Below are 26,525 nucleotides of genomic sequence, written 5' to 3' on the forward strand. Positions count from 1 at the left end.
AAACATCTTAACCTACTGGCGTGGACTGAGGAAGAGGCTGACGCAGACAATAATGACAATAATCAGCAGTGAAATATTGAAAAAGTAATAAAACTGGTAATGTGGAAACTCTTATGCTAAAATAATTTATTAAATGAAAATTATTCTTATTTTTAAGCTTAATAAATGATGTATTAGAGCGTGCGCGCCCTAGGAGAACGCGCACAACGAGCCACGGGAGACGCCGCTGGAACCTGGCGAGGTGAGTGACGCAGCGGACCACATGGAGATACACGGGTGACAGTACCCCCCCCTTTGGCCTCCCCCTCTTCTTGGCATGAAGGAACCTCTGAAGAACCCTATGATCCAGAATGTTCTCTTCTGGCTCCCAAAATCTCTCCTCCGGCCCGAACCCCTTTCCGTCAACAAGAAAGAACCGCTTTCATCTGACTGACTTCATACCCAGGACCTCTTTAACCTCATAGACATCGATAGAGTTTGCCTAAGGAGCTGGAGGTGGTACTTGCCTGGAGAAGCAGTTCTGGATCGCAGACTTCAAAAGGGAGACATGGAAGGAGTTCGGGATGCGCATGATGGGAGGAAGGTGCGGCTTATAGGCCACGAGGTTGATGCGTTTCAGCACCTCAAATGGACCCAGATAGCGAGGATCAAGCTTGTAGCTGGTATTCTTCGGCTGGATGTATCTTAAAGACAGCCACACTTTGTCACCCAAGAAGAAGATTGGAGGAGACCTGCTTCTCTTGTCAGCCTGGGTTTTAGTGTGGGCGGACGCCCGAAGTAGAGACTGCCGTGTTTGGTCCCAGATGGATGTGAATGTCTTCCAAAGACAACAAAAATTATATGAAAATTCTGTCCAAGGTAAGAGGGTAGACCAGACAAGTCTGTCAAGGATTGAGATGCTGGTCCGTGTACATATATAGACAGGATGATGAGCTCTTTCCAGAAGAAAGCGGCATTCCTCCAAAGCTGGCTTTACGGCCAGAAGTTCCTGATTACCAATAGAACAATTCCTCTCTGCGGCTGAGAAGGTCTTAGAAAAGAAACCACAGGTGAGGGTTTGACCTTTGGGCCCTTTCTGGGTGAGAACGGCTCCAGCACCAATGGATGAGGCATTGACCTCTAGAAGGAACGGTTTCTCAGTATCGATCCATGTGAGAAGACAGACTTCAGCTTAGTGAAAGCTTCTTCAGCCACCAGAGGCCAAAGTCTAGGATTGGGGTTCTTCTTGGTCAGCTCCACAATAGGAGATATGAGGAGAAATGTGGAATAAATTGCCGGTAATAATTGGTGAAGCCCAGAAATCTCTGTATGGCATGTAGTCCCACTGGCGAGGCCACTTAAGCACATAAGACAGCTTGGTAGGATCCATGTGTAGTCCTTTGTCAGAAATAATATATCCTACTCTGAAACTGGCATTTCTCGAGCTTGACATACAAGTGATTGGCCCTTGGGCACTTGAGAACTTGCTGGATGTGGACCTGATGAGACTGCGAGTCAGGAGAAAACACCAGAATATCGCCCAAGTAGAGAAAGACACAAGTGTATAGCAAGCCTCGGAAGATATCTTGAAAATTCCTGGAACACTGCTGGAGCATTGCAGAGTCCAAAGGGCATTACAAGATACTCTTAATGTCCATCATAAGTATTGAAGGCTGTCTTCCATTCATCGCCTTCACGGGTAGGGATAAGTTTATATGCCCCCCGGAGATCTAGCTTGGTGAAGACCTTGGCACCCCGTATTTAATCAAATAGTTCAGTGATGAGAGGAAAAGGGTAACGTTTTTTTTTTTTTTTACGTGACTTTCACCAAGACCATGGTAGTCGACACACGGATGGAGGGAACCAAAGAAGAATCCAGCACTGGCACGAGAAGACGACTTAAGGATGAATGCCTTCTGCAAATTCTCCTTGATGTAGGAGACATAGCAGTGGTTTCAGGCAAAGATAACGGGTATACCCAACCTCGTGGAGGAGATGTACCCAGCAGCAGGTCAATGGGGAAGTAGTAGGGACGGTGTGGTGGCAGAATCTCCACTTGCTTCTCAGAGAAAACATCTGCATAGTTCTTATAAGAAGCGGGAACACCCGTCAGCTGCTTGGAGGAGTCCGGAGAAGTCATGGCAGACACCGGATGGAGAGCGAGAATGGCTATCTGGTCCCCTACATACGATTTCCCCTGTCTGCCAGTCGAGCACTGGAGCATGTTGCGGCAATCACGACAGGCCCAAAAGCACTGAGGATGTAGCCCGGGGGAGAACATAAAATGACAATCTATCTTTGCAATGACTCAATTTGAAGAGACAGAAGCTCCGTACGATACTAGACCGGGTCATGGAGAATCTGTCCACTGATGGAAGAGATAACCAGCCGCTTCTCTAGGAGAACCACAGGAAAGTGATACTGGGGGACCAAGGTAGCATCCACAAAATTACTTGCAGAGCCAGAGTCCAGGAAGGTAGAAACTTGAACTGGGTTGCCTGTTCCAAAACAGAGAAGAATAAGAACATTCAGACCAGGAGAAGCTTTGCTCTTACCTAGGTATGCTTCTCCCAAGAACGCTGTGGAGGAACATGACAATTGTCATGAAAGTGCCCCGGTATGGCACATTTAAGGCAGAGGTTCTCCTGTCTTCATCTGGAATGCTTCTGGGGGGGTCAGACGAGCTCTATCCACCTGCATTGGTTCCTCTGTAGCAGACAATGCAGGTGGCAGACATGGTCTTTGAAAGACAGGAGCCAGGTGGGGCAAACGTTGGGTCATGGTTTGTAGTTGTTCCAGACGTTACTCCTCAGAATGCCTAGAAAACCAGATATCAATCAGAGTCGCCAGAGAAATGAGACCACTCAGAGTAGATGGCAGGTCACGTGCAGACAGTGCATCTTTAACTTGTCCCAAAAGTCCCTTTTTAGAGGTTGTAATCAGGGCTGCTTCATTCCTGGCTACCTCAGAGGCCAGAGTACGGAACTAAACCGCAGAGTCACCAACGGATGAGTCCCCTTGGCGCAGGTTCAGCAGTGCGGCCTCAGCTGAAGACGCCTGGGCAGGTTCCTCAAAGACAGACCAGAATTCAGCAAGGAACGCGGTAATAGTAGCTGTGACCGGATTGTTCCTGTCCCAGGGCTTTCCCAGAAAAAAGACTGATCACAAAAGCCACTTTAGCCCGCTCTGTGGCCAACTGTGTGGGCATCAATTCAATATGTAGGGAGCACTGAGTAATGAATCCCCTGCATAAGTTGGCCTCACCATCATATTTGGAGGGCATGGAAAAACACAGCCTGAGTTCAGCAGGAGTACAATGCAGCCGTAGTAATGGGTGGTACCGGAGATATTGGACGCTAGTGCTGAGTAGCCAACAGTTGCTGCAGGGTGGCGGTGACTTGTCGAAGTTGCTGTCCTTGCATGGCAATCTGTTCAGACTGCTGGACCACGATGGTAGTAAAATCAGCCAATTCTGGAAGCGGAACCATGGCACGATCCATGGCCGAATCTTACTGTCAGGCTCCAAGGGTAGTGGGCCCACTGGACCACCGTGGACTATAACATAAGCCGACACCTGGGACCAGAGTCTAAGTGGCACCTGGTTTTTACCAGAGCCCGCGGTTTGGACTTGCTATGACGTGGTACCACCAGGTCGTTCCGCAGGTGCGACTTTGTCCGCAGTGGCAGCCAAGGCAAGGTACACAGATGTCAGGCAGAATCGTAGTCAGAGTAGCAACAGGTCATGGCAGGCAGCAGAGGATCATAGTCAGGAACGGAATCAAGGTCACAACGGGAAATCACTATACACACAAAGGACATGGGAACAATCTTTTTTCTAAGGCTGTGAGGCACAAAGATCCGGCAGGGAATACAGAAAGGGGATGGAAATTTATCAGGAAAGGTGGCTGGCCAGTGCCAATTATCCGTGTCCTGGCCTGTAAATTTGAATGGGGGGTGTGTCCAGCAGCGCATGGAGTGAGACGTGTGTTGCTTAGCTCTGTGCCTCTGATAGCCTAAAAGTATAGCGGCGAATAGCAGAGACAACCATCGAGAAAGACCACCCAGACACCCTCACGCACACTTACCGCTTAGTAAGATTGTTTTTTTTTTGCAGCCAGATCTTGTTGCAGTGAGCTCAGCAGATTTTTGTGGCACATAACCATTCAAAAAGCATCAGAAAAGCGAGTGTACAAGCTTAGTGGCGAGTGTGCATTGATTCGAAGTGTGTGCAGTGTCCTAAGTGGGACTTACGTTTAAGGGACTTAAGTTTGAGGGACTTTAGCAGGTAACTGCTGTATTTTGTGTTACTTTGACTGTAAATACATCTTTCCGTACATATTTCTATTGTAATCCCCATTAGAACAATGGACTCCATAAGTGGCATTGCTACACAGTGTACATCATGTGCCATGTATGCTTTCCTTGAACAGCCATTCGAGGGGGAATACTGCAGTGTGGGATGTGTGAAAATTGCTCATCTGGAAGCCCAGATTCTGGATCTAAATGAGCAAGTTTCAAGGCTGCGGGCAATTGACAATATGGAGCGAAGTTTGCTGCTCCTGGAGCAGAAACTCTCTGGGGAAGATGGGTGTGGGGAGGGAAGTATGGAGGTGCAGAGTGAGGGGGCAGCTAGTTGGGTAACATGTAGAAGGCGGGTAGAGGGAAGAGTTGTAGGGAGTCTAGTCCTGATCTGGTGCACCCCAATAAGTTTGCCAGGTTGGCGGATGAGGGGGATATCAGCCTGGGGTAGCAATGCTGCAGCAAGACATGGCCTCTAGCAACCAGGGGACTGTCTGCTCCAGTAAGAAGGGTAATGGGAGCACTGGCAAGGTCAGACAGATGCTGGTAGTGGGAGATTCGATTATTAGGGGAACACACAGGGCAATCTGTCACAAAGACCGTGCATACCGAACAGTGTGTTATTTGCCGGGTGCTCGGGTTTGGCATGTTGCGGATCGGGTTGACAGATTCCTGGGAGGGGCTGGTGAGGAACCAGCGGTCATGGTCCACATTGGCACTAATGACAAAGTAAAAGGTAGGTGGAAGGTCCTTAAAAATGATTTCAGGGATTTAGGCCATAAGCTCAGGGCAAGGACCTCAAAGGTAGTTTTCTCCGAAATTCTACCTGTACCACGTGCCACACCAGAAAGGCAGCGGGAGATCAGGGAGGTAAATAAGTGGCTCAAAAGTTGGTGCAGGAAGGAGGGTTTTGGATTCATGGAGAACTGGGCTGACTTTTCTGTCGGCTACAGGCTCTACAGTAGAGATGGGCTGCACCTCAATGGGGAGGGTGCACCTGTTTTGGGGGAAAAATGGCTAGAAGGTTGGAGGAGTGTTTAAACTAGAGACCTGGGGGGAGGGCAACTACACTTGTGCAAGGCAAATAGACAGTGTAGATAGAGAGCTGGGAAAAGTCATAGTCCATGGGGGAGGAAGGGGGGCTGGAATGAGATTGGGGAATAAGAACAAAAGGAATAGGGATAGGGAAAACCATATAAAGTGCATGTACACAAATGCCAGAAGCCTCACAAACACAATGGAGGAACTGGAACTCTTGATGTTGGAGCAGAAATATGATATAGTGGGTATCAGCGAGACATGGCTGTACAGTAGCTATGACTGGGCTGTTATTATAGATGGTTATAGTCTTTTTAGAAAGGATCGTATAAATAAAAAAGGGGGAGGGGTTTTTTATATGTGAATTCTTGCCTCAAGCCTGTCTTGCGAGATGCCATCAGTAACGCAAATGCAAATGTGGAGTCCCTATGGGTGGAGATAAAGGGAGGGAAAAAGAATAATAAAATATTACTAGGGGTTTGTTATTAGGCTCCAAATATAATGGAGGCAGCAGAGGAAATTCTGATAAGTGAAATGGATGCGGCTTCAACGCATGGTGAAGTACTTATCATGGGGGACTTCAATTACCCAGATATTGACTGGGGGGCAGAAACCTGGAGGTCCTACAAAGGCAGCAGGCTCTTGTCAACAACAAAAGACAATTACCTGCGGAGCCTGACCGGAAAGCGAGACGGGCGCACACGAGTGAGCTCCCACGGTAAAGGTCTCTCGAGCCATCTATATAGCACCGAATCTCGCTCGAAATGGGGAACCCCAAAAGAGACAAACTCGGAGAACACTCCGGCACCCCGAGATATGGGAAAAACCAGGGGGAAATGGACAAGTTCCTCCGCAAAAAGCTGTCCACGCCACACAAGATGGCGGCGATCCCGCCACAGGATGAAGAGACGCTGGATGAATCCGAAGCTCCCAAAAGGCAGCTATCTCGATCCTTCCTGAAAAAAGCTTAAGCACAAACAATATCCCCGGTGCTAAAAGAATTGGCAGACATCAAGATGGAGGTACAGCATATAGGGTAGAGAGTTGAAGCCCTAGAAGAAGCCCAAGACGCGCTGATTGATTTCAATGGGGCACTTGAACAAGGCTACAAGGCTCAACTTAGAGCCATAAATGGGGCGTTCACACTGATAGAGGACCAAGAAAATAGAAAAAATATTCGCTTCAAAGGTTTACCTGAATCCATTTCACGTGAGGGCCTTCCCGCCACTGCAGCGGCCATCTTTACTGACCTCCTAGGGCAGTGATGGCGAACCTTTTAGAGCCTGAGTGCCCAAACTTCAACCAAAAGCCACTTATTTATTGCAAAGTGCCAGCACAGCAATTTAATCAGTAATGTATTTCTCCTTGTTCTTTGACAACTTTCAAATGTTCAGCCTCCTAAAGACACCAATGCAGTTAAAAGGAGGAGGGCAAATTTGCCTATCATTGTAGGAAGATTCTATAGGAAGATTCTTTGAGTCCTGTCTGATGAACTTCATGCTGGGGTGATGGCCTGGGTGCCCACAGAGAGGGCTCCAAGTGCCACCTCTGGCACCAGTGCCATAGGTTCGCCACCACTGTCCTAGGGGCTGAAAGAGCGGATTCATAGAGCGGATTCATAGAGCACTCAGACCCTTACCGAGGCAAGATGACCCACCACGAGATGTTGTCTGCGCCTTACTTTATTATCCTGACACCGCTGTGATTCTACGAGCAGCAAGAGAAAGAGGAGAGATCAAGCTAGACGACGCTAAAATTGATCTGTTCCAGGACCTGTCAGCCTCAACACTCATTAAGCGTAGGGCCTTGCGCCCACTCACAGAGATGCTACGCCTGCGGAAAATCTTTTTTAGATGGCAGTTTCCATTTGGCCTATCATTCCAACACAAAGGACAGCGCTGCACTATAAGGGTTCCGGGGGATTTGCAACAGGCCTGGGATCTCCTAGACACAGACCCGTTAGAAGTTAACTCTTGGTTGGCAGTGCTGGAAACCATGCTAGAGCTTCCACCGCTCCCACAACGGGAGAAATGGAAGCAAGTATCCAAGAGCAAGTCTCCGAGAGTCAAGAAGCTTCCCAGCAAGGATTGAGAGGTCTCTGCAGTTGTACACTCATGACAAGCAATTTCAAAGTTGGACTCCTCCGTTTCGTCTATAACAATGGACACTACTAACTAGGTGAATCTGTTCAAGTATCGACCACCCCTTTACTTCCCAGTGTGTCCTAAAGTCCCCCCTGGATGTGGATAGTAATCCCCCGGTTTCTAAAACTGGCTTAGATAACTCCCCTACCATGGGCGAGGGTAAACCTAATGTTTGCCAGTTCAGGGAACCTTCACCACCGATCAGGACTAACTCCCACCACCCCACTACCCCAATACCATGTGGCTGCTGCCTCGGCCCACTCACCAGAGAGGGCGGACGTGGTCCCCACTTGGATGGGTAACCCATAATACTGGAAGAAGTGATTTATCTCAATTTATGTTATTTTGTAAGTTTAAAATGTTAAAATGTATCTGTTTGTTCACAGCCATCAGACCAAGTATTTACCTATTACTGCCATGGCGACCTTGAAGCTGCACACCTTCAATGTCAAGGGAGTAAACACACCCAAAAAAGATCACATGTACTAAGATTGCTCAAAAGATACAAAACAGACATATGTTTCTTTCAGGAAATCCATTTTAAAACTGATAAAATTCCATCCCTTCCCACACATCATTTCAAACACTGTTTCCACAGCAGCTACACCTCTTTGGCTAGAGGAACCAGTATAGCCATCGCAAAAAACATACCCTCCGAACATCATATGACCTATCCTGACCCGGAGGGCAGGTTTCTATTTGTCATTGGAAGCATTGGTAGAGTCAAGGTCACTCTGGTTAGCTTATATCCACCCAATAATAATCAGGTGCAATTGCTGAAAGATGTATTGTGTAAGCTTAATGATTATGCAGAAGGTATTAGACTAGTTGGGGGAACCTCAACAATAGCTCTCAATCCATTAGTAGACACATCTACAGGCAAGTCTGCTCACTCACAGAGATCTCTAGCGAGCCTACACTAAGCCCTTCAGAGGGCTTCATTAGTAGATACATGGAGGTACTCGCATCCAGATGAAAAAAATTTAACTTTCAACTCTTTAGTCCACAACTCTTTTCAAAGGCTGGACTACCTTTTCATCTCTAGGGACCAACTTGAGACTGTCACCAAAACCACAATAGAAGCTGTTACCATTTCTGATCACGCTCCCGTTCACATGCAATTGCGCCTATCTTCTCTACCAGTACCTAATCTATTAAAACTTTAATAGATAACACAGAACGCATCACCCAAATTCAGAGTAAACCTATTTCTCCAAATACGCTGACAATTCCCTAACACACACATATAACTGGGAGGCCCACAAGGTCTTTATAAGGGGGGAGTTCATGTCACTGGGAGCTTGGGTTAAGAAACAGAAATCCAAAGCAATAGACAGCCTACTTGCGAAAATTGCTAAACTGGAAGCTACGCATAAAAAATCGAAAGCAATAACCTGCCTGTCTGACTTACGGGAGGCTAGGAGGAAACTTTTAGATCTCTTGAATGTTAAAACAGCCCATAATTATCTCAATGCCAAATTTCGATGTTATGCCCACGGCAATAAAGGAAATAAGATGATGTCCATGCTTCTCCAAAAGAGAAGGGATGCTGCTTTTAGTAAAAAAATTGTTACAGATGAAGGTGAAACGCGAGAAGATACCCCAAGTAGTGCCTCAGCGTTCCAGAAATACTATGAAAAGCTCCACAATCTTAATACCCATACTAATAATAACACAATCCACACTAAACTAGCTATCCAAAACTTCCTGCAGCAGCTACAACTTCCTAGGCTTTCAGAAAGAGACCTAGAAGGACTAGAAGCTTCGGTCACCTCAGATGTGGTTTTACCAGTAATCAATTCTACGCCAAAAGGCAAAAGCCCAGGCCCAGACGGCTTACCAATAAGCTATTACAAGACCTTCTTATCCCTCTTGCTGCCCAAGCTGACTGAGTGGTGTGAATCTCTTAGACAAGGAGCCGCTCTCCCTGCCCAGGCACTCAAAGCTACAATCTCTATAATACCTAAAGAGTGGAAAGACGCAACAAAATGTTCAAGCTACCGCCCTATATCTTTACTTAACGTAGATATTACAATCTGGGCTAAAATTTTAGCGAATAGACTGAACAAAATATTGCCAAAACTCATCCACTTTGAGCAAGCTGGCTTTGTGCCGAGCAGGGAAGGCAATCAGAATTCTAACAGGGTCCTTCATGCCATCCAGTGGGCTAAAACTAATAAGATCCCCCTGGTCCTTCTCGGCACTGATGCCGAGAAGGCCTTTGATAGAATTAGTTGGGAGTTCTTAGTTGAATCCTTGAAGTTCTTTGGCTCCCCCCCCCCCACATTCATTGATGCCATTATGTCGTTATATTCCAGACCTATCTCTATGGTGCGTGTTAACAGCATTTTATCACCTACATTCAATATAAAAAACGGCAACCGACAGGGTTGTCCATTGTCGCCTTCTCTCTTCGTACTAGTTATGGAGACATTCCTCCAAGCCCTCAGAGATAATCCACAAATAAAAGGGATTCAGATACGTAACTCTACCCATCTCAACGTAGCTTTCGCTGATGACCTGCTTGTGATGCTTACCAGCCCGGAAGAAGCATTCCCTGCAATTATGAAGCTACTTCAGGAATTTGGGGAAGTATCAAACTTTAAGGTCAACATTAGCAAGTCTGAAGCTATTAACATTACTGCCACCCAAGCTATGGTCACCCGCCTCATGAACACCTTCCCATTCAAATGGAAATCGGCCTATATCCAATATTTGGGAGTGTCAATCCCAAATTTCTCCTACACCTTCCACCTAAACTTAAGACTTACAACATATCATTTGTGTCATGGTTAGGGAGAAAAAACATCTTATACGCTTACATTATGCCAAAACTTCTATATACCCTACAAATGGTTCCGATCTTTCTACCCCACACCTTCGTTAACTCCATCAAGACAATCTTCCGCAAATTCTTATGGAAAGTGAGCCACCCGAGACTAGCTTATAGTAAATTAATCTTGCAAAGATCAAACGGAGGGATAGGTCTTCCTGACCCGCTAACATACTACCAAGCGATTCACCTGAAGAGATGGGTCCTTCTTCACGACACAAACACCACGCACCCTGAACTTGGGATCGAGAAAGCCCTAAACACTGATTAACAGTGGGCATGGGCGTGGAGACTCACCTCGGGGACGAGTTTACCCATTGTCAGTAGCACCACTAAGGACACACTCCATGTAGCCAGGAAATTCACAACGGACCCTATCTTTTACAATAATCCCTCTCCCACCATGCCGAGTAAATTGTTACCATTCTATCTCAATCCTCACTGCCAAGCTACCTCAGGGGTTTGGGTTTGGAGCTACCTCAAATGAGTGTTGGAGATGTGGACAAACAGAGGGGACCCTCTCCCATATTTTCTGGTTTTGCCCACGGATCAGGCCATTTTGGGAAAATGTGGAGGAACACATCAATAAACTTACCCCTCACACATAACACTAACCCCAGAATCTGTACTCCTTTGGCTTTCTAATGCCACATGGAACCCAAGGAAGTCACACTTAGCTACTATCTATGTACAGGTGGCTAAATTGCTGATCCCCCTGAATTGGCTCCAAAGTGCTCCCACAAAGGGCCAATTGCTAGACAAAATTGATCACTTCTACCAGTTAGAAGAATTGGCAAGCTGGGCAGAGAGGAGACACGATAGGTTTATGAAACTTTGGGCGCCCTGGGTAGCAGCTAGAGGAATAGGTAGAGAAGCAGTAACATAAGTATACCCAGTCCACTCCCAGCCTCAAAACTAGGCGGGAGCTCCACAATCGTGAGGTTTATACAACCGAATGTACTCACTGCGTGATGCCTGGAGAAGATGTATCTTCCTACCCCTCAATGTACCTATTACCTCCCCCCCCTACACTGACATATGAAGGATGATCAACAAACTACTACTAGCACAAAATGATGGTAAAAACTAAGATAATCACTTAGCAATACTTCACATTAATGGTCTATGGCTGTATGTTCTCGTTATTTTCCCTTATTACCTGTTATTAGTTAGTTTACAGGCCCAATCTCTTCGACCCTCCGTTCTGGACCGACTGCAAGCAAGGCCCTTGAAACTCTATACCCTAAGGCGAGCATCATTTAATTGAACATGTAAATATAACCTAACTTGCCTATTATTGTCATGATTAATGATATCGGGCTACGCACTTGAATGTCATGCATTTATGTAACCTGTATTTTGAAAAACAATAAAAATATTTATACAAAAAAAAAAAAAAAGACAATTACCTGTCACAACTAGTCCTGGAGCCAACAAGAAGGGGGGCACTGCTGGACCTTACCCTAACAAACAGACCTGATAGGGTATCAAAACTGCAGGTTAAGGGGAACCTGGGTAATAGTGATCATAATATCATTGATTTTGTATTACGCTTTACTAAGAGCGTTAGGGAAGGGGCAACCAACACTCTAAACTTCAGGAGGGCAAATTTTCAGCAACTAAGGGAAGACCTTAAAGGCATAGACTGGGATAATGTTCTCAAAGACAAAAGCCCCCCAAAAATGGGACTTTTTCTCATATATTCTGAAAAAGTCCTGTGAGAAACACATACCTTATGGGAAAAAGCATAAGAGGAACAAGAAAAAGCCAATGTGGCTAACTAGTCTTGTAAGGAAAGCAATAAGCGAGAAAGATAAGGCGTTTAAGGTGCTAAAACGTGAAGGTAGCGATGAGGCATTACAGGATTATAGAGAGAAAAATAAATCCTGTAAAAAGCAGATAAAGGCTGCAAAAATAGAGACTGAGAGAAATATTGCCAGGGAGAGCAAAAATAATCCCAAATTATTTTTCAAGTATATAAACGATAAGAATCTAAAAACAGAGAGTGTTGGTCCCCTTAGAAATAACATGGGGGTCATGGTGGAAGGAGATGAGGAAAGGGCCAATCTACTGAATGTCGCATTCTCAACTGTCTTTACCCAGGAAAATCCTCCGGTGGAAGACACAATGAGGAATAATGTAAATTCTTTTTGGAATGTCAACAGTTTAACCCAGGAAGAGGTACGGTGGCGCCAGATGGCATACACCCCTGGGTTCTGCATGAACTATGTACCGTGATAAACAGACCGTTATTTTTAATATTTGAAGATTCACTGAGGACTGGTTATGTTCCACAGGAATGGCGCATAGCAAATGTGGTACCAATATACAAAAAAGGATCAAAAAGCGATCCTGGAAACTACAGACCTGTGAGTCTAACTTCTGAGGTGGGGAAAATATTTGAGGGGTTTGTTAGAGATGCTATCCTGGAGTATCTCACTGTGCACAACCTTATAACCCAGCGTCAGCATGGGTTTATAAGAGATCGGTCCTGTCAGACTAATCTGATTGGTTTCTACGAGGAGGTAAGTTCAAGACTGGATCTGGGGGAAGCTGTGGATGTTGTATATCTGGACTTTTCAAAGGCATTTGACACCGTGCCACATAAAAGGTTGGTATATAAAATGAGACTGCTGGGAATAGGGGAAAATCTGTGTATTTGGGTAAGTAATTGGCTTAGTGATAGAAAACAGAGGGTCGTCATTAATGGCACATTCTCAGATTGGGTTGACGTTACCAGTGGAGTGCCACATGGGTCAGTATTGGGGCCACTTCTTTTTAATATTTTTATTAATGACCTTGTAGTGGGTTTACACAGTCAAGTTTCAATATTTGCCGATGATACTAAGCTGTGTAAAGTAATAAATACTGAGGTCGATAGTTTAGCATTACAGAGGGATTTGTGGAAGCTTGAGGAGTGGGCAGAGAAATGGTTGATGAGGTTTAATGTAGATAAATGTAATGTTATGCACTTGGGCCATGGAAACAAAAAGTCTAATTATGTTCTAAACGGTCAATTATTTGGTAAAACTGGAGCTGAAAAGGACTTGGGATATTGGTGGATGGTAAACTTAACTTTAGTGACCAGAGCCAGGCGGCTGCTGCTAAAGCAAATAAAATTATGGGATGTATCAAGAGAGGAATAGATTCTCATGATAAAGACATAGTTTTGCCCTTATACAAATCCCTGGTCAGACCACACATGGAATATTGTGTACAGTTTTGGGCACCAGTGTATAAAAAGGACATAGTAGAGCTGGAACGGGTGCAGAGGAGAGCAACCAGGATTATTAGGGGAATGGGGGGATTAGAATACACTGACAGATTACAAAATTTGGGATTATTCAGTTTAGAAAAAAGACGACTGAGGGGAGACCTCATTACAATGTACAAATACCTGAACGGACAGTACAAGGATCTCTCCAAAGATCGTTTTATTCCTAGGCCTGTGACCAGGACAAGGGGGCATCCTCTCTGCCTAGATGAGAGGTGATTTTACCATCAACATAGACAAAGGTTCTTTACTGTAAGAGCAGTGAGACTATGGAACTCAGGAGGTTGTTATGGCGGACTCCCAAAATGGCGCTGGCAGGAGCCAAGACACAGCCTCAGAGACAGAACAAGCAGCATCTCCGGCACAGTCATCAAGGTCGTCGGGAGATTTTCCCCACTGGCTAGATCGCAAGGTAGGCTGCAGACTCTCTCATGGAAGGAAGGGAGGCGGGAATATATAGAAATTTCTCTCCAGCACATATACAAGACCAGGATGAACAATTTAATATTATCCTGCATCTATTGCTAGCCTAAGCAATATCAGACCTCTATCAGAAGTCAGATTTATTTCTTTATTAAAAGATCTGCGCTCATCATTACAACAAGATATACATTCAGCCATTCGGGCTTTTAAAAGTGATGTGGTAGCGCTAGGGGAAAGAACAGCACATGTGGAAAACAAAATGGCCGAAATAACAATGGCACATAATGAGCTTGTGGACTCGAGCAACTCTCTGGAAGAAGAGGTGAGGGAGCTCAAATTAAAAATTGCGGATATGTAGGATCGTTCCCACAGGAACAATATCCAATTTCGGGGCATACTGTAATCGGTTAAACAAGAGCTTCTGGAAGAATTTCTGACAGATATGTTTGTGGCAATGATACTGGAAGCCACGCAGAGAGACTTACTAATAGATAGGGTACACAGGCTCCCTAAAGCAAAGTCTCTACCATCCTCTGTCCCCAGAGATGTTATTGCTAGGTTACATTTCTACCATTTTAAAGACAGACTCCAGAACACCCATGGTACTTCCTGAGAGATTTAAAGAAATTCATCTATATACAGACTTGTTGGCTGCTACGCTTGCGAGACGCAGGGAATTATAAGACGTGGCAAGAATCCTCCATTTACATAAAGTTCCCTATAAATGGGGATTTCCAGTTAACATAATAACTACCAGAGAAGGGAGGCAAATATCGGTAGCCACACCAGAAAAGTGGCAACAACTTCTGTTGGAATGGAATATGATGAGTGAAGATGATTTTGAAGCGGCCAAGAATACTAAAGAAATACCACGCTTAGAAGAAGAATGGGAGAGTGTAACCAAGAAGTGAACACCATCTTACCGGATTTGAGAATGTGCCAGTTAGTCCCAAAAGGGGCGCTTTGCTATGTATACTGAGTGATGGCATCAGTCTGGCTGTCGCCGGAGGATGTTTTGTATGGTATGAAAACTATTGTTTTCCCCCAAGTATCCCCTATTGGGATAAAAGTATGCTCTTTGAGTTTGGTTAAAAATGTTATGTCTACTACAGTTATTTTAAGGTTACAGAATTTAATTGGGCTACAAAAGATAAATATCCAATCTGCATCACAATACCTGATTAGGTAAACTGGTACTGAGAATTCAAGTGTCTTAATGTGCTATTAACATGGTGTTAAATGTAACTTCCATAAACGCTAAGGGGTTAAATAGTCCATATAAACGGGCTCAGATGTGGCGAGTGGAAAAAATGGCTAAGGCTGACATTTATTTTGTACAAGAATCTCATTTAAATCAGGAGGATCCCTTCTGCCTCCATGACAAAAATTTCCTCACAGAAATGCTGCTCCAGCGGTTGAGAAAAAAGGAGGAGTTTTCCTAGCAATAGGAAATATGGTGGCATTTGAACCCTTAGAGGTAAAAGTAGACCCTTTAGGTCGGTATTTGATACTAATTTGTAAACTAAATAATGCGACTTACACTTTAGTCAACATTTATGCACCTAACTGTCAGCAACATAGATTCTTTAAATCTCTATTTGCTATTATTGCATCTTGCAAACAAGGAGAAGTACTTATGGCAGGAGATCTAAACATGACAATGTGGCCATCATTTGACTCCACAGCTACGGTACATATAGAAGGTCCCTCAACGCTGTACACTTTATCTCAAAAAGAAGCATATTTGGAAGTATGGCGTTTGAAACACCCTATGGATAGGGATTAGACTATTTATTTGCGTCCTCACGAAACGTATTCTAGAATAGACATGTTTTTAGTTGATCATGCTCTTTATAGGAGAGTGTGGATAAAAATTGACATTATAAGCTGGTCAGACCACACTCCGATACATATGGTGTTGGTATGCAGGTGCCCCAACATCAGGAAAGAGCAAAAGAGGTACTATTAGATTTCTTAGACAAAAATGATGGGACTGAAGCTGCTCTAACGAGCATATGATACACACACAAGATGTACATGAGAGATCATTATATTGGAGTGGCAATAAGGGATAAAAAACCAAGGGAGGAAACAAGACTCCATGTGGTGGCATGCTTAACAGACTTAAATGGGGTGAATAAAATTTAATTTTGACCACATAGGCAAAGCATGATAACAAGCTTGCAACAGTAGCTAAACCAATTAGATACACAGAAATATGAACGGGCTCTCCAAAAATTGAAAGCAACTCACTATAGACTAGGTAACAGGGCCAGTAAGCTATTAGCGAAACAATTAAAACATAGAGCAGCTCAATCTAGGGTGCCATTTCTTATAAAAGATAATTAGGATCTAGTTTATGACCCACAAGACATTGCAGACACTATGGCAGAATACTATCTCAAGTTATACGATCTTAAATATGATATGAACACATACCAACCATCAGTAGACGAAATCTCCAATTTCCTAAACACGGTATAACTTCCAACTATGTCACCAACCCAGGCACAGGAGCTAGCACAGCCGATAACATTAGAGGAAGTTAGTCAGGCTCTTAAAGGTTTGAAACTAAATAAAGCTCCGGGTCCCAATGGATTAAGCAACAAATATTACAAGGGATTCAGGGATATTTTAGCTCCATATTTAGTGTCCATTTTCACTGACTTTCAAAATTCAGGTAATATACCAAAGGAAATGTTGAGAGCTACCATAGTTACTCTCCCTGAATTGGGAAAACCAGCTAATTTTCATCCCATTTCACAGTTAAATTCGGACCTTAAACTATATTCAAAAATATTAGCTAACCAATTAGTGAAATTACTCCCAATACTAATACATCCCGATCAAGTGGGTTTTGTAAAAGGGAGGGTTTCCTCAGATGGGTTCTATAGATCTAGATCTATGGGTTCTATGCGCTCAATAGATCTTGTGCAGACGGTGGAGCAATGTCGAGCGCCCTCTCTGATCCTTTCTCAGGATGCAAAGAAGGCGTTCGACAGGGTACATTGGAAATATTTAGAGAAGGTGCTCGCCAAATTTGGGTTATCGACAGAATATTCCATCCCCATCGGCCCAAGTACTAACTTCAGGGTACATGTCCAAATCTTTTAGTATTTCTAATGGTACAAGGCAGGGGTGCCCCCTCTCTCCCCTACTATTTACCCTTATAATGGAACCTTTAGCAACGGCAATAAGAAACCTGAAAGCTATCTCGGGAATTTTAATGGGGAAGATGGAGAATAAAATTGGCCTCTTTGCCAACGACGTGATTATTGCCATTACTAAACTAGTTAAATCTTTGGCAGCCACTTCACTCTTGCTTCAACAATTTAGTAAAGAATGATATTATAAGTTGAATGCCACTAAATCTCTGATACAAGGGATGTTTATCCCAGTTGAAATTAAAAAGTACCTGCAACAGGCATATCCGTATATATGGGCTGAGTCTTCCTTGAAGTATCTGGGGGTACAATTAACATTCAGCTAACCCCCCCACCCCACCCACCTAATAATAAAAACGATTCTGGCAGGAATGAATTCATGGCAAAAAAGTTACGAGTAGCCAACCACTTTTTACGCTAAAGATATGGGATATGCCAATTCAAACAGTGTCTAAAGCAATCCCAGACATATATCACCAACATATTTTATTCCCAATCACAACCAATTGGATATATAAGTAACAAAGGTCACTTAATGGTATTTGCTGATATTTGTTCTAAATTTTCTGTTCCTAAACAGGAATTCTACAAATACTTACAAATCAGACACCTTATCAATTGCGCGCCAGATAGCACAAAAAATCAAAAACAGCCTGTGAGGTTTAATTTTTTAATAGTAAAAGAACATCGAAAGGGATTGCCTTAATATATATACAATTAATTCCGAGAAATTACATCCTGAAGTGCTTAGTCTGCAAAGGTGGGAGGGAGATCTAAGTATGAAAATAAGTAAGGAAAACTGGGAAAGTCATTTTCTTCTCACATCATCCTTATCTAAGTGTGCTATGCACCTCGAAACAAGAAGGAAGATGTTATATAGGTGGTATTACACACCAGACAAGTTATCAAAAATTTACCCAACAGCTTCTAACATTTGCTGGCGATTTGGAAAGGAAAGGGGTATTTTGGAAGTGTGCTGTAATTGAAAGGTTTTGGAAGCAAATACAAAGATTATTGGAAAATATGATAGGAATACAGACGCACATAACCCAAGCTCTAGTATTTTTAGGCATTGGTCGGAGTGATTTAATACCAGCAGGTAGAACAATTGCTTTTCATGTGACAACTACTGCAATATTATTATTGCAGGTCTTTGGAAATCAACTAAGATACCTTCCTTTGCAGAACTGACGCATAGAATATGTAATAATTATATGTTGGAAAGATCTATGGCATATCGGGAGAGCAGACACTCGTCCTTTCTATATCAAAATTTAATGAAAGATGGGAAAAGTGTGTAGATACTCCACACTATGAGGCGTCACAACACTCTCAGTTAAACAAGAAGGTTAAATGAGAGCGTTAAATAAATAGATATGAGGTGATGCAGAAAATGGAAATGTCTTTAGAAAAATCTTCGCAAAGCCCTAAAGTTATCTTGTTTTATCTTTTATGTTATTTTGTTAACTTCTTTGATGTTAAGACTCTCAGAAATTAAAAAGCTCAGTGAGGATGGGTATAATGATTGTCCGAGATTTCGTTATCAATGTTAAAACAATAAAATGTGAGCCAGAAAAGGCATATCACAAATAATATGGTTAACTGTAACATTGTAAGTGCTAAAGGATTGTAAATGAATGCATTGGCTCAAATAAAAATTTGAATACTGTACTTACTTTGAAAACTGTAAATACACCTCAAAAAACACAGACACAAAAAATGCAAGGTAAAAAATGCCAAGTTTAGACACTTAATCCAAAAACCCATTTACAAAACTATACAAAAATATACAAAACTGATGCTTTTTACAAAAATGCAAAAACGCAATGGAAAAAACACATAGAAAAGCGCCAGGTGTGTCACCGGCATAAAAGTTGCAGAATGGAGGTTTCAGAATTTGTGTGCTTTACTTGCATTAAATTGTTGTGTTACTTTTAGCAGTTTTAGTTTCCACGCTTTATTTTGCAAAGGTGTGTGGGCAGGTGCATGCACTTCACTTCTCTACACTAGATTTACCAATGCAATTTTTATTGTAATGACAATTCTGCACATACCATATATACTTGAGTATAAGCCTAGTTTTTCAGCATAAAATTTGTGCTAAAAAACCCTAACTCGGCTTATACTAAAAAAATAAAGTCAAAACTCACCTTTCTGACGTCACCCGTAGGTCCTCTTCTGCCTCCGATGCGCCGGTGCCACCTCCGGTCCTTCGGATCCTCATCAGGTTCTTCCGCTCTTTGTCGGCTCCTCTTCGGGAAGTTCCGCTCCTCTTCGGGTCCCCTCATGATGCCAGCGGCTCACAAACAATGACGTCGGCAAGCAGCTGAGCACGAAGAGGAGCCAAAGATGAGCGGAAGAGTCCAAAGAGGACCGAAGGACCCGAGGCGGCACCGGAGCATCAAAGACAGAAGAAGACCTATGGGGGATATCGGAAAGGTGAGTACAGTGTTATTTTTTTTTCCTACTACAGGGGCTGGGCAGGCTGTATACTACAGGGGCTGGGTAGGCTGTGTACTATAGGGGCTGGGCAGGCTGTATACTACAGGGGCTGGGCAGGCTGTATACTACAGGGGCTGGGCAGGCTGTATACTACAGGGGCTGGGCAGGCTGTATACTACAGGGGCTGGGCAGGATATATGCTACAGGGGCTTGCAGACTATATACTGTGAGTCTGTGACCAATGCTTTTCCCACCCTCGGCATATACTCGAGTCAATAGGTTTTCCCAGTTTTTTGTGTTGAAATTAGGGGTCTCGGCTTATACTCGGGTCGGTTTATACTCAAGTATATACAGTACATTAATTCCTAGAGATATAGAAAGCGCAGATGAGACAAATGTCCATCTAATCAATTATAATTTCCCCTTCCCCTGAGATTATTTTTCTTTATATAAGATGCTACTCAATTCATTATAGATTTATTTAAAAATTGCATCTACCGTAGTTTATTTTTTTATTTTTGTGATATTTCTTCATTTTTTGTGGTTTTTGATGATTTTCGCTTAGCAATGTAGTTTTGCATTGTGAATGTACATGCAGTACATGGAGGTTGAGTGGAATATTTATGGTTGTAGCTCATTCTAGGTCTTTGTGGGGCAGGTGGTCCAGGACAACTCTTCTGAGAATTATTTTCACTCCTCTGTCTTATATCTTATGGAAAGGACCTGGTTGTGGACGAGTTAAAGTGAAATTATGTTCTTTCCACTCCTGCATTATGACCTGAACAGCGCTCACAGGTATGGTTAGTCAGGAAATTCTTTAGTAAACAATTACATCAACAGTAAGGTTACAAGTAGAGATGAGCGAGCACTAAAATGCTCGGGTGCTCGTTATTCGAGACAAACTTTTCCCGATGCTCGAGTGCTCGTCTCGAATAACGAGCCCCATTGAAGTCAATGGGAGACTCAAGCATTTTTTTTTATAAAACTGAACAGTAAAAGAACAGTGCAAAAAAATATTCCAGATGTTTCCTGATGTTTTACTTGTAAGAACACATTGAAATAACATTATTCTTCACTTTCCAGGTGTTCGCGGGTCTTCCGCTAAGTTCGGAGATGTGCACGAACATCTGGAATGTGAAGAATAGTGTTCTTTCAATGTGTTCTGCACTTAAATGCTCCTGTGTTCACTGTTTTTAATGTTTTAATTCTATTCTTCACTTTGCAGATGTGCGCGCGTATCTCCGAACCGCGCGCACATCTGCAAAGTGAATGACCTGGTGGTACAACGTCGCAACAAGTCCAACCTGCTTTGGCACGACCACCTGTATCATCCTCCATGGATAGTATGTACATTCACCATGCAAAACTTCATTGCTGGACAAAAATCATGTAAAGTTTGCTCAACAACATTTAGAAAAACCTGTGAAACCTGGAACATATTCAGATCAGAAAAGACTAAAATTTAACTCTTTAGATGCTATGGTACACACCATGTTTGGAGGCCAATGGTCATTTTATATCACCACATTATACCAATGCTGAGTCATTGAGGTGGAGACATCATGCTGTGGGGCTGGTTTACAGCATATGGCACTAGTAAACTTCATATAATTGTACGAAGACATTTTTTATAAAAATATTCTGCAGTCCACCCGGAAGCTAAAGATGAAATGAGGGTTGAACAAGACAATGATCCCAGACACGCAGCCAAGGAAACTCTCAGAAATAAAAAATAAAGTTGCTAGAATGGCCCGACCAATCACCAAGCTGATGAAATGAACTTAATCTGAGTGATCATCGCACAAGCACATAGCCCTCCGTTGTGTGAAGATGTGTGTGTAGAATGCAGGACACTAGTTTCTCCATACAGGAGGCATCTTGACACTTTTTCACCAACAAAGGATCTTCTGCAGAGTATAAATTACATTTCAGTAATGTTTCAATGCTATTTTCTCTATGTTATTTTCTCATATTTGCACATCACTTAACCCCTTAAGCAATTTTATGGTTGAAGCCTCAGCCCCGTTTTTTGTATTCTGACTTGTGTCGCTTTATCTGGTTATAACTTTTGAACTCTGTTACTTATCAAAGTGATTTTTGAAATGTCTGGATAATTTATTTTCCGTATTTTCAGAATTTAATATTTTGCGGATAAATATTGTTTTGAATGAAATTTTACATATTTAGCATCAACCCCCCCCCCTATATAATCAACCCATTTTCAAATCTGCACCCCTCAAACTATCAGAAACAGCTTTTAGGAAGATTGTTAACCCCTTGAGATCTTCATAGTAATTGAATCAAAATGGAGGTGAAATTTAGAATGGTCAAATTTTGTCGGTTATACGTTCAGTTAGCCCTAAAATTTACACATTTCCAAAAGAAAATTTAAATAAACAAATGGATACAGGAAAATGGGTGATGGGGAGGTTAGATACCATACCCCCAAATTAAACCGGGGCCTAGTATATGGCTCTGTATTCGGTCACCCTAAATGTACCACACTCAGTCAATATTGATCCACAATAATCATAATGAAAACAACAACTACCTAGGTAGTTGTTGTTTTCAACATTTCCAAAAGATAAAACCCATCTTACACTTTGTTCTGCAATTTCTCCCATGTACTGAGACTCCCCACATGTGGCCGTTACTTGTTTTATGGGTGCACAGTGAGGCGCAGAAGGGAAGGAGCGCCCTGCAGCTGCAGGGGATGACATTTTTTTGTGGGATGAGATGCTTTTTCCAGTGTTACCATTTTGGGGTCGGTATCACCTATTGTTGAAAATTTAGGAACTTTTTTTTGAGGGCAGGAGTAGAAAAGCTTCAATTCTGTTCTGGATTTTTTATTTTGGTGTTTACCCTAATTATTATGTTATCTTTATTCTATGGTTCAATATGCTTTCGGGGATACCAGACATGAATATTTTTTCTTACATTTTAGTAAATTTGTCAAATAAAAACCCATAATGTGGAAAAAATCTATCATTTTTGCATCACCGTCTACCAAGTGGCATAACATTTTAAATTTTTTGCCTATGGAGCTGGTTAATGGCTTGTTTTTTTGCGGGACATACAACAGTATCAATATGGAGTACATATGTCTTTTTGATAACTTTTTATTGCATTTTTTGTGGGATTGTATAGGTAAAAATCATAATTTTTGGCTGGTTTTTAACAGTTTTATGGGGTTCATCGTGCAGGTTTAATAATGATTTACTTTTATTCTACGGGTTGTTACGGACGCGGTGATACTATATATGTGGGGTTTGTTTTATGATTTATGACTTTTTTGGGGGTTATATGTCTCCCTATATGTTATGGGGCTTTTTATTGATTTATTACTTTATTTTTTATTGAATAACATTTTTTTTTAAACTTTTTTACTTGTTCAACCATGGGACATGAACATGCAATCATCTGATTGTTCATGATAATACTCTGCAATACTGATGTATTGCAGAGTATTAGCAGTGTCAGCCTATGCACATGCATAGGCTGACACTGTGCCTTTAAGATGATGTCACAGACGCCATCTTTAAAGCAGTGCCCTGATCAGACCTCAGGGCTGCCATAGCAACGATCAGCACCCCCTTAAAATGGTGCTGGGGGAGGGGGGGCGATCGTGGGGGAAAGACCCCCCAAAGGCAGGTTTAATGCTGCGGTCACACTGACCGCGGCATTTAACGGGTTAAACACCAGCGATCGGAGCCCACTCTGACCGCGGGTGTTACACCGGGGTGTATGCTATTAGTTACAGCTGGCTCCCCATGAGTCCCGATGTTGGTTCGGCTCAGATTTTGAGCTGAACCGACATCTGCTCTGTGTTCGATATATCGGACACTGAGCGCTAAGTCATTGCACTCTGCATCCGATATTCTAATATTCTAAGGATTTTATTATCAGAAGTAGATCTGATGGTAGATTCCTCCGGCTGCCTCTGTCCCTATCTGTAATTTTATAATCCTGGAACCTAACTTGTTAAAAAATATATTTTTATAATATGTAAATTAACTGCAGAGGCTACTGGGGAGTGGAATCACTTTAGCTCACAGTGCCACGCCCCAGTAGTTTTACATATTACCAAAATAATTTTTTTAACGAGTTAGGTTCCAGGATTATTACATTACAGATTAGGGCAGAGGCAGCAGGAGGAACCTACCATCAGATCTACTTCTGATGCTAGAATGGTAGGTTTCTTTTAAATAGTATTTTTGTATTGCAGAAATGAATAGTGCAGCTGACTGTAGTAACATTTGTAATATACTTATGTAATGGGGTTTTACTTCATATCAGTAAGACCCCAAGAAACTTGGAGAATGGGGTTCATTCTCACTATTGGGGGGAGCACAAGTGGAACATGTTTAGATCTGAGTCTTCAATAAAATATTTGAGATCCTCGTTAAACGGTTGTTTTCTGTTTGTTTTTAAGGTCCCGGTGTCTCGCTGTTCAGAAATGTGTTCAGTTGGAAGCAGGAAAAAGCCTCGAGAAACCATCCACTCCTGCTGCTATGACTGCGTCCCATGTTCAGAAGGAGAGTTCTCCAATATAACAGGTACATGATAGATCTATGAAAATCATTGAGCTATTACTGGCAAATTGATTCACTCAATGCACCATAATAGTTTCTGCGTAGTAAAATAGACATTGAACATTCCCCCCATTACTCCCCATTACAAGCAGAGAAATATATGGTCAAATGTGGAAGCCATCCAGTCAACTGCCAAGCGAATAGGATTATTTTAAACTTTAACTAGGGATGAGTGGACCCGGTTCTGCCAACCAAACCCAAATGCTCTTGCCCTCCAATAACATCTGCAACCTACCTTCCCTATCTACCTAATCCTGCTCAGCTTTACTTGTAATCCCTTCACATATTTGTCCTGGATTTTGCACCTTTGTAGATCCCAGTCTGCCAGAATAAATTAATTGGAAGAAGGTGGAACTTTCATTGTCAGACTCACCGGTAACTGTCTGTTAGTTTCGTAGGATCGGGAAGTAAGAGTTCTCCTTACAGAGACTGCCAATTAAGGCCACCATGTAGGGAGATTCATGGAAAATATGCAAAGTTTTCGAGGATGGGAAAAGGAAAACCACACCTCTTTTAGCTTCCTTGCGAGGCAACTCCCTGGACATCAAACCTATAAGAAGCCTTATGACATCATGCGGGATTAAAAGTAAACTGGTATATCTATTCCAGAAGGAACAGGCTCCCAACTGTAGACAGCGCTGTTTTGACCTGATTGGGTCTCCTCAGTAGAGTGTAGGGAACTGTATTGGCTGGGTGAGAGGCATGTGACTAGGGTCGGGAAGTAAGAGATCTCCTTACCGAAACATATAGTTTCTTATTGATTCATGTTTTCTTCACAGGGCTCATTATACTTCTGTCCAACCATGGCCCATTGGCTGCAAATACCATGTAATTTTGACAAAAAATATTTTAGCAATGCAATAAGATGTTAATGTGTATTTTTTTCCTTTCAGACTCTGAAACCTGTATTAAATGTCCGAGTCATGAATGGCCAAATGAGAAGAAAGACCGATGTGAGGCAAAAGTCATTGAATTCCTTTCTTTCCAAAATGACACAATTGCATCTGTATTTTCATTTCTGACAGTTTTTGGTTGTTTTGTCACTAGTTTGATATTTGCATTATTCATAATTTATCGGGACACCCCCATTGTTAAAGCTAATAACCGGAACCTGAGTTACCTCCTCCTGATCTCCATCTTCCTCAGCTTCCTCTCTGTCTTCTGTTTCCTTGGCCGTCCAAGTAATGTAACTTGCAGACTTCAGGAAACCAGTTTTGGAATCCTCATCTCTGTAGCCATCTCCTCACTTCTTGCCAAGACTATTTTGGTCTTTGTTGCCTTTAAATCCACCAAACCTGGAAGCTCCTGGAGAAAAATGGTGGGTATGAAGCTTCCCTACTCCATAGTGTTGTTGGGTTCATCCATCCAAGTTGCTATCTGTGTTGTCTGGTTATCAGTCTCTCCACCCTTCCAGGACCTTGATACTCAGTCTTATCAGGGAAGGATCATCATTTGCTGTAATGAAGGTTCTGTTTTTGGCTTTTATTCAGTATTGGGATATTTGGGTCTCCTGGCCTCTGTGAGCTTTGTTCTGGCTTTCATGGTGAGGACATTACCGGACAGTTTTAATGAGGCCAAGTACATCACCTTCAGCATGCTGCTGTTCTGCAGTGTCTGGATCGCCATGATCCCGGCTTATCTGAGCACCAGAGGGAAATACACTGTGGCTGTGGAAATATTCGCTGTCCTGGCCTCCAGTGCTGGACTTTTAGGTTGTGTGTTTTTCCCTAAATGTTTTATCATCTTGTTTAGACCTGAAACAAATAAGAAATCTGCCCTGCTCAGTAAGGTCATCAAATAATGTTTGGAAAATTGTAAACAAAGCTTTATAAGAATCTGTATATGCCGAATAATAAAGCTTTTATCATGGATACAGCTAAATATATATATGCTTTGTTTTATACCATTTCGTTGCCATTATAGGAATTTTTTTTTTTTTTTTACAAAGGAATAGGTATTTCTCAGAGAAAATGCTGTTGTTCATTAAATTAGTAGGGAATGTCCAACCCAGAGAAACGTATCCGATGGCTGAACCCACAACTAGAATCTACCAAACTCGGCTCTATTCCCTTAACATTTTTATTTACTCCCCTTTGTTTCTCAAAATAAAAAAACCTGAAAAGCATGTTATTATTCATATTCAAAGGTTACGTCTTTGTTTATCTCTCTACAGTCTAACGAGTTCTCTGTTCTGCCCATAAAAAAATTTGTACATTGTAATGAGGTCTCCCCTTCTAAACTGTATAATCCCGAATTCAGTAATCTGTCATATGTGTACAATATTGATTTATTGATGCATCCCATAATTCCATTGCTTTAGCAGCAGATGTCTGGCAC

General features: G+C 42.6%; 1 protein-coding gene across 1 annotated transcript in view; it reads left to right on the forward strand.

The window, feature by feature from the left end:
• LOC140113606 (vomeronasal type-2 receptor 26-like) overlaps positions 1-26,051 on the forward strand; it is a 174,578-nt gene extending 148,527 nt beyond the window's left edge. The window contains exons 4-5 of the mRNA XM_072132650.1: positions 24,029-24,152; positions 25,082-26,051. Of these exons, the coding sequence (XP_071988751.1) occupies positions 24,053-24,152; positions 25,082-25,989 (1,008 nt within the window). The 5' untranslated portion in view covers positions 24,029-24,052 and the 3' untranslated portion in view covers positions 25,990-26,051. The remainder of the gene's footprint in view (positions 1-24,028; positions 24,153-25,081) is intronic.
• Positions 26,052-26,525: the final 474 nt, after the last annotated feature.

The sequence above is a fragment of the Engystomops pustulosus genome, chromosome 1 (genome assembly GCF_040894005.1).
Source record: "Engystomops pustulosus chromosome 1, aEngPut4.maternal, whole genome shotgun sequence".
NCBI classification, from domain to species: domain Eukaryota; kingdom Metazoa; phylum Chordata; class Amphibia; order Anura; family Leptodactylidae; genus Engystomops; species Engystomops pustulosus.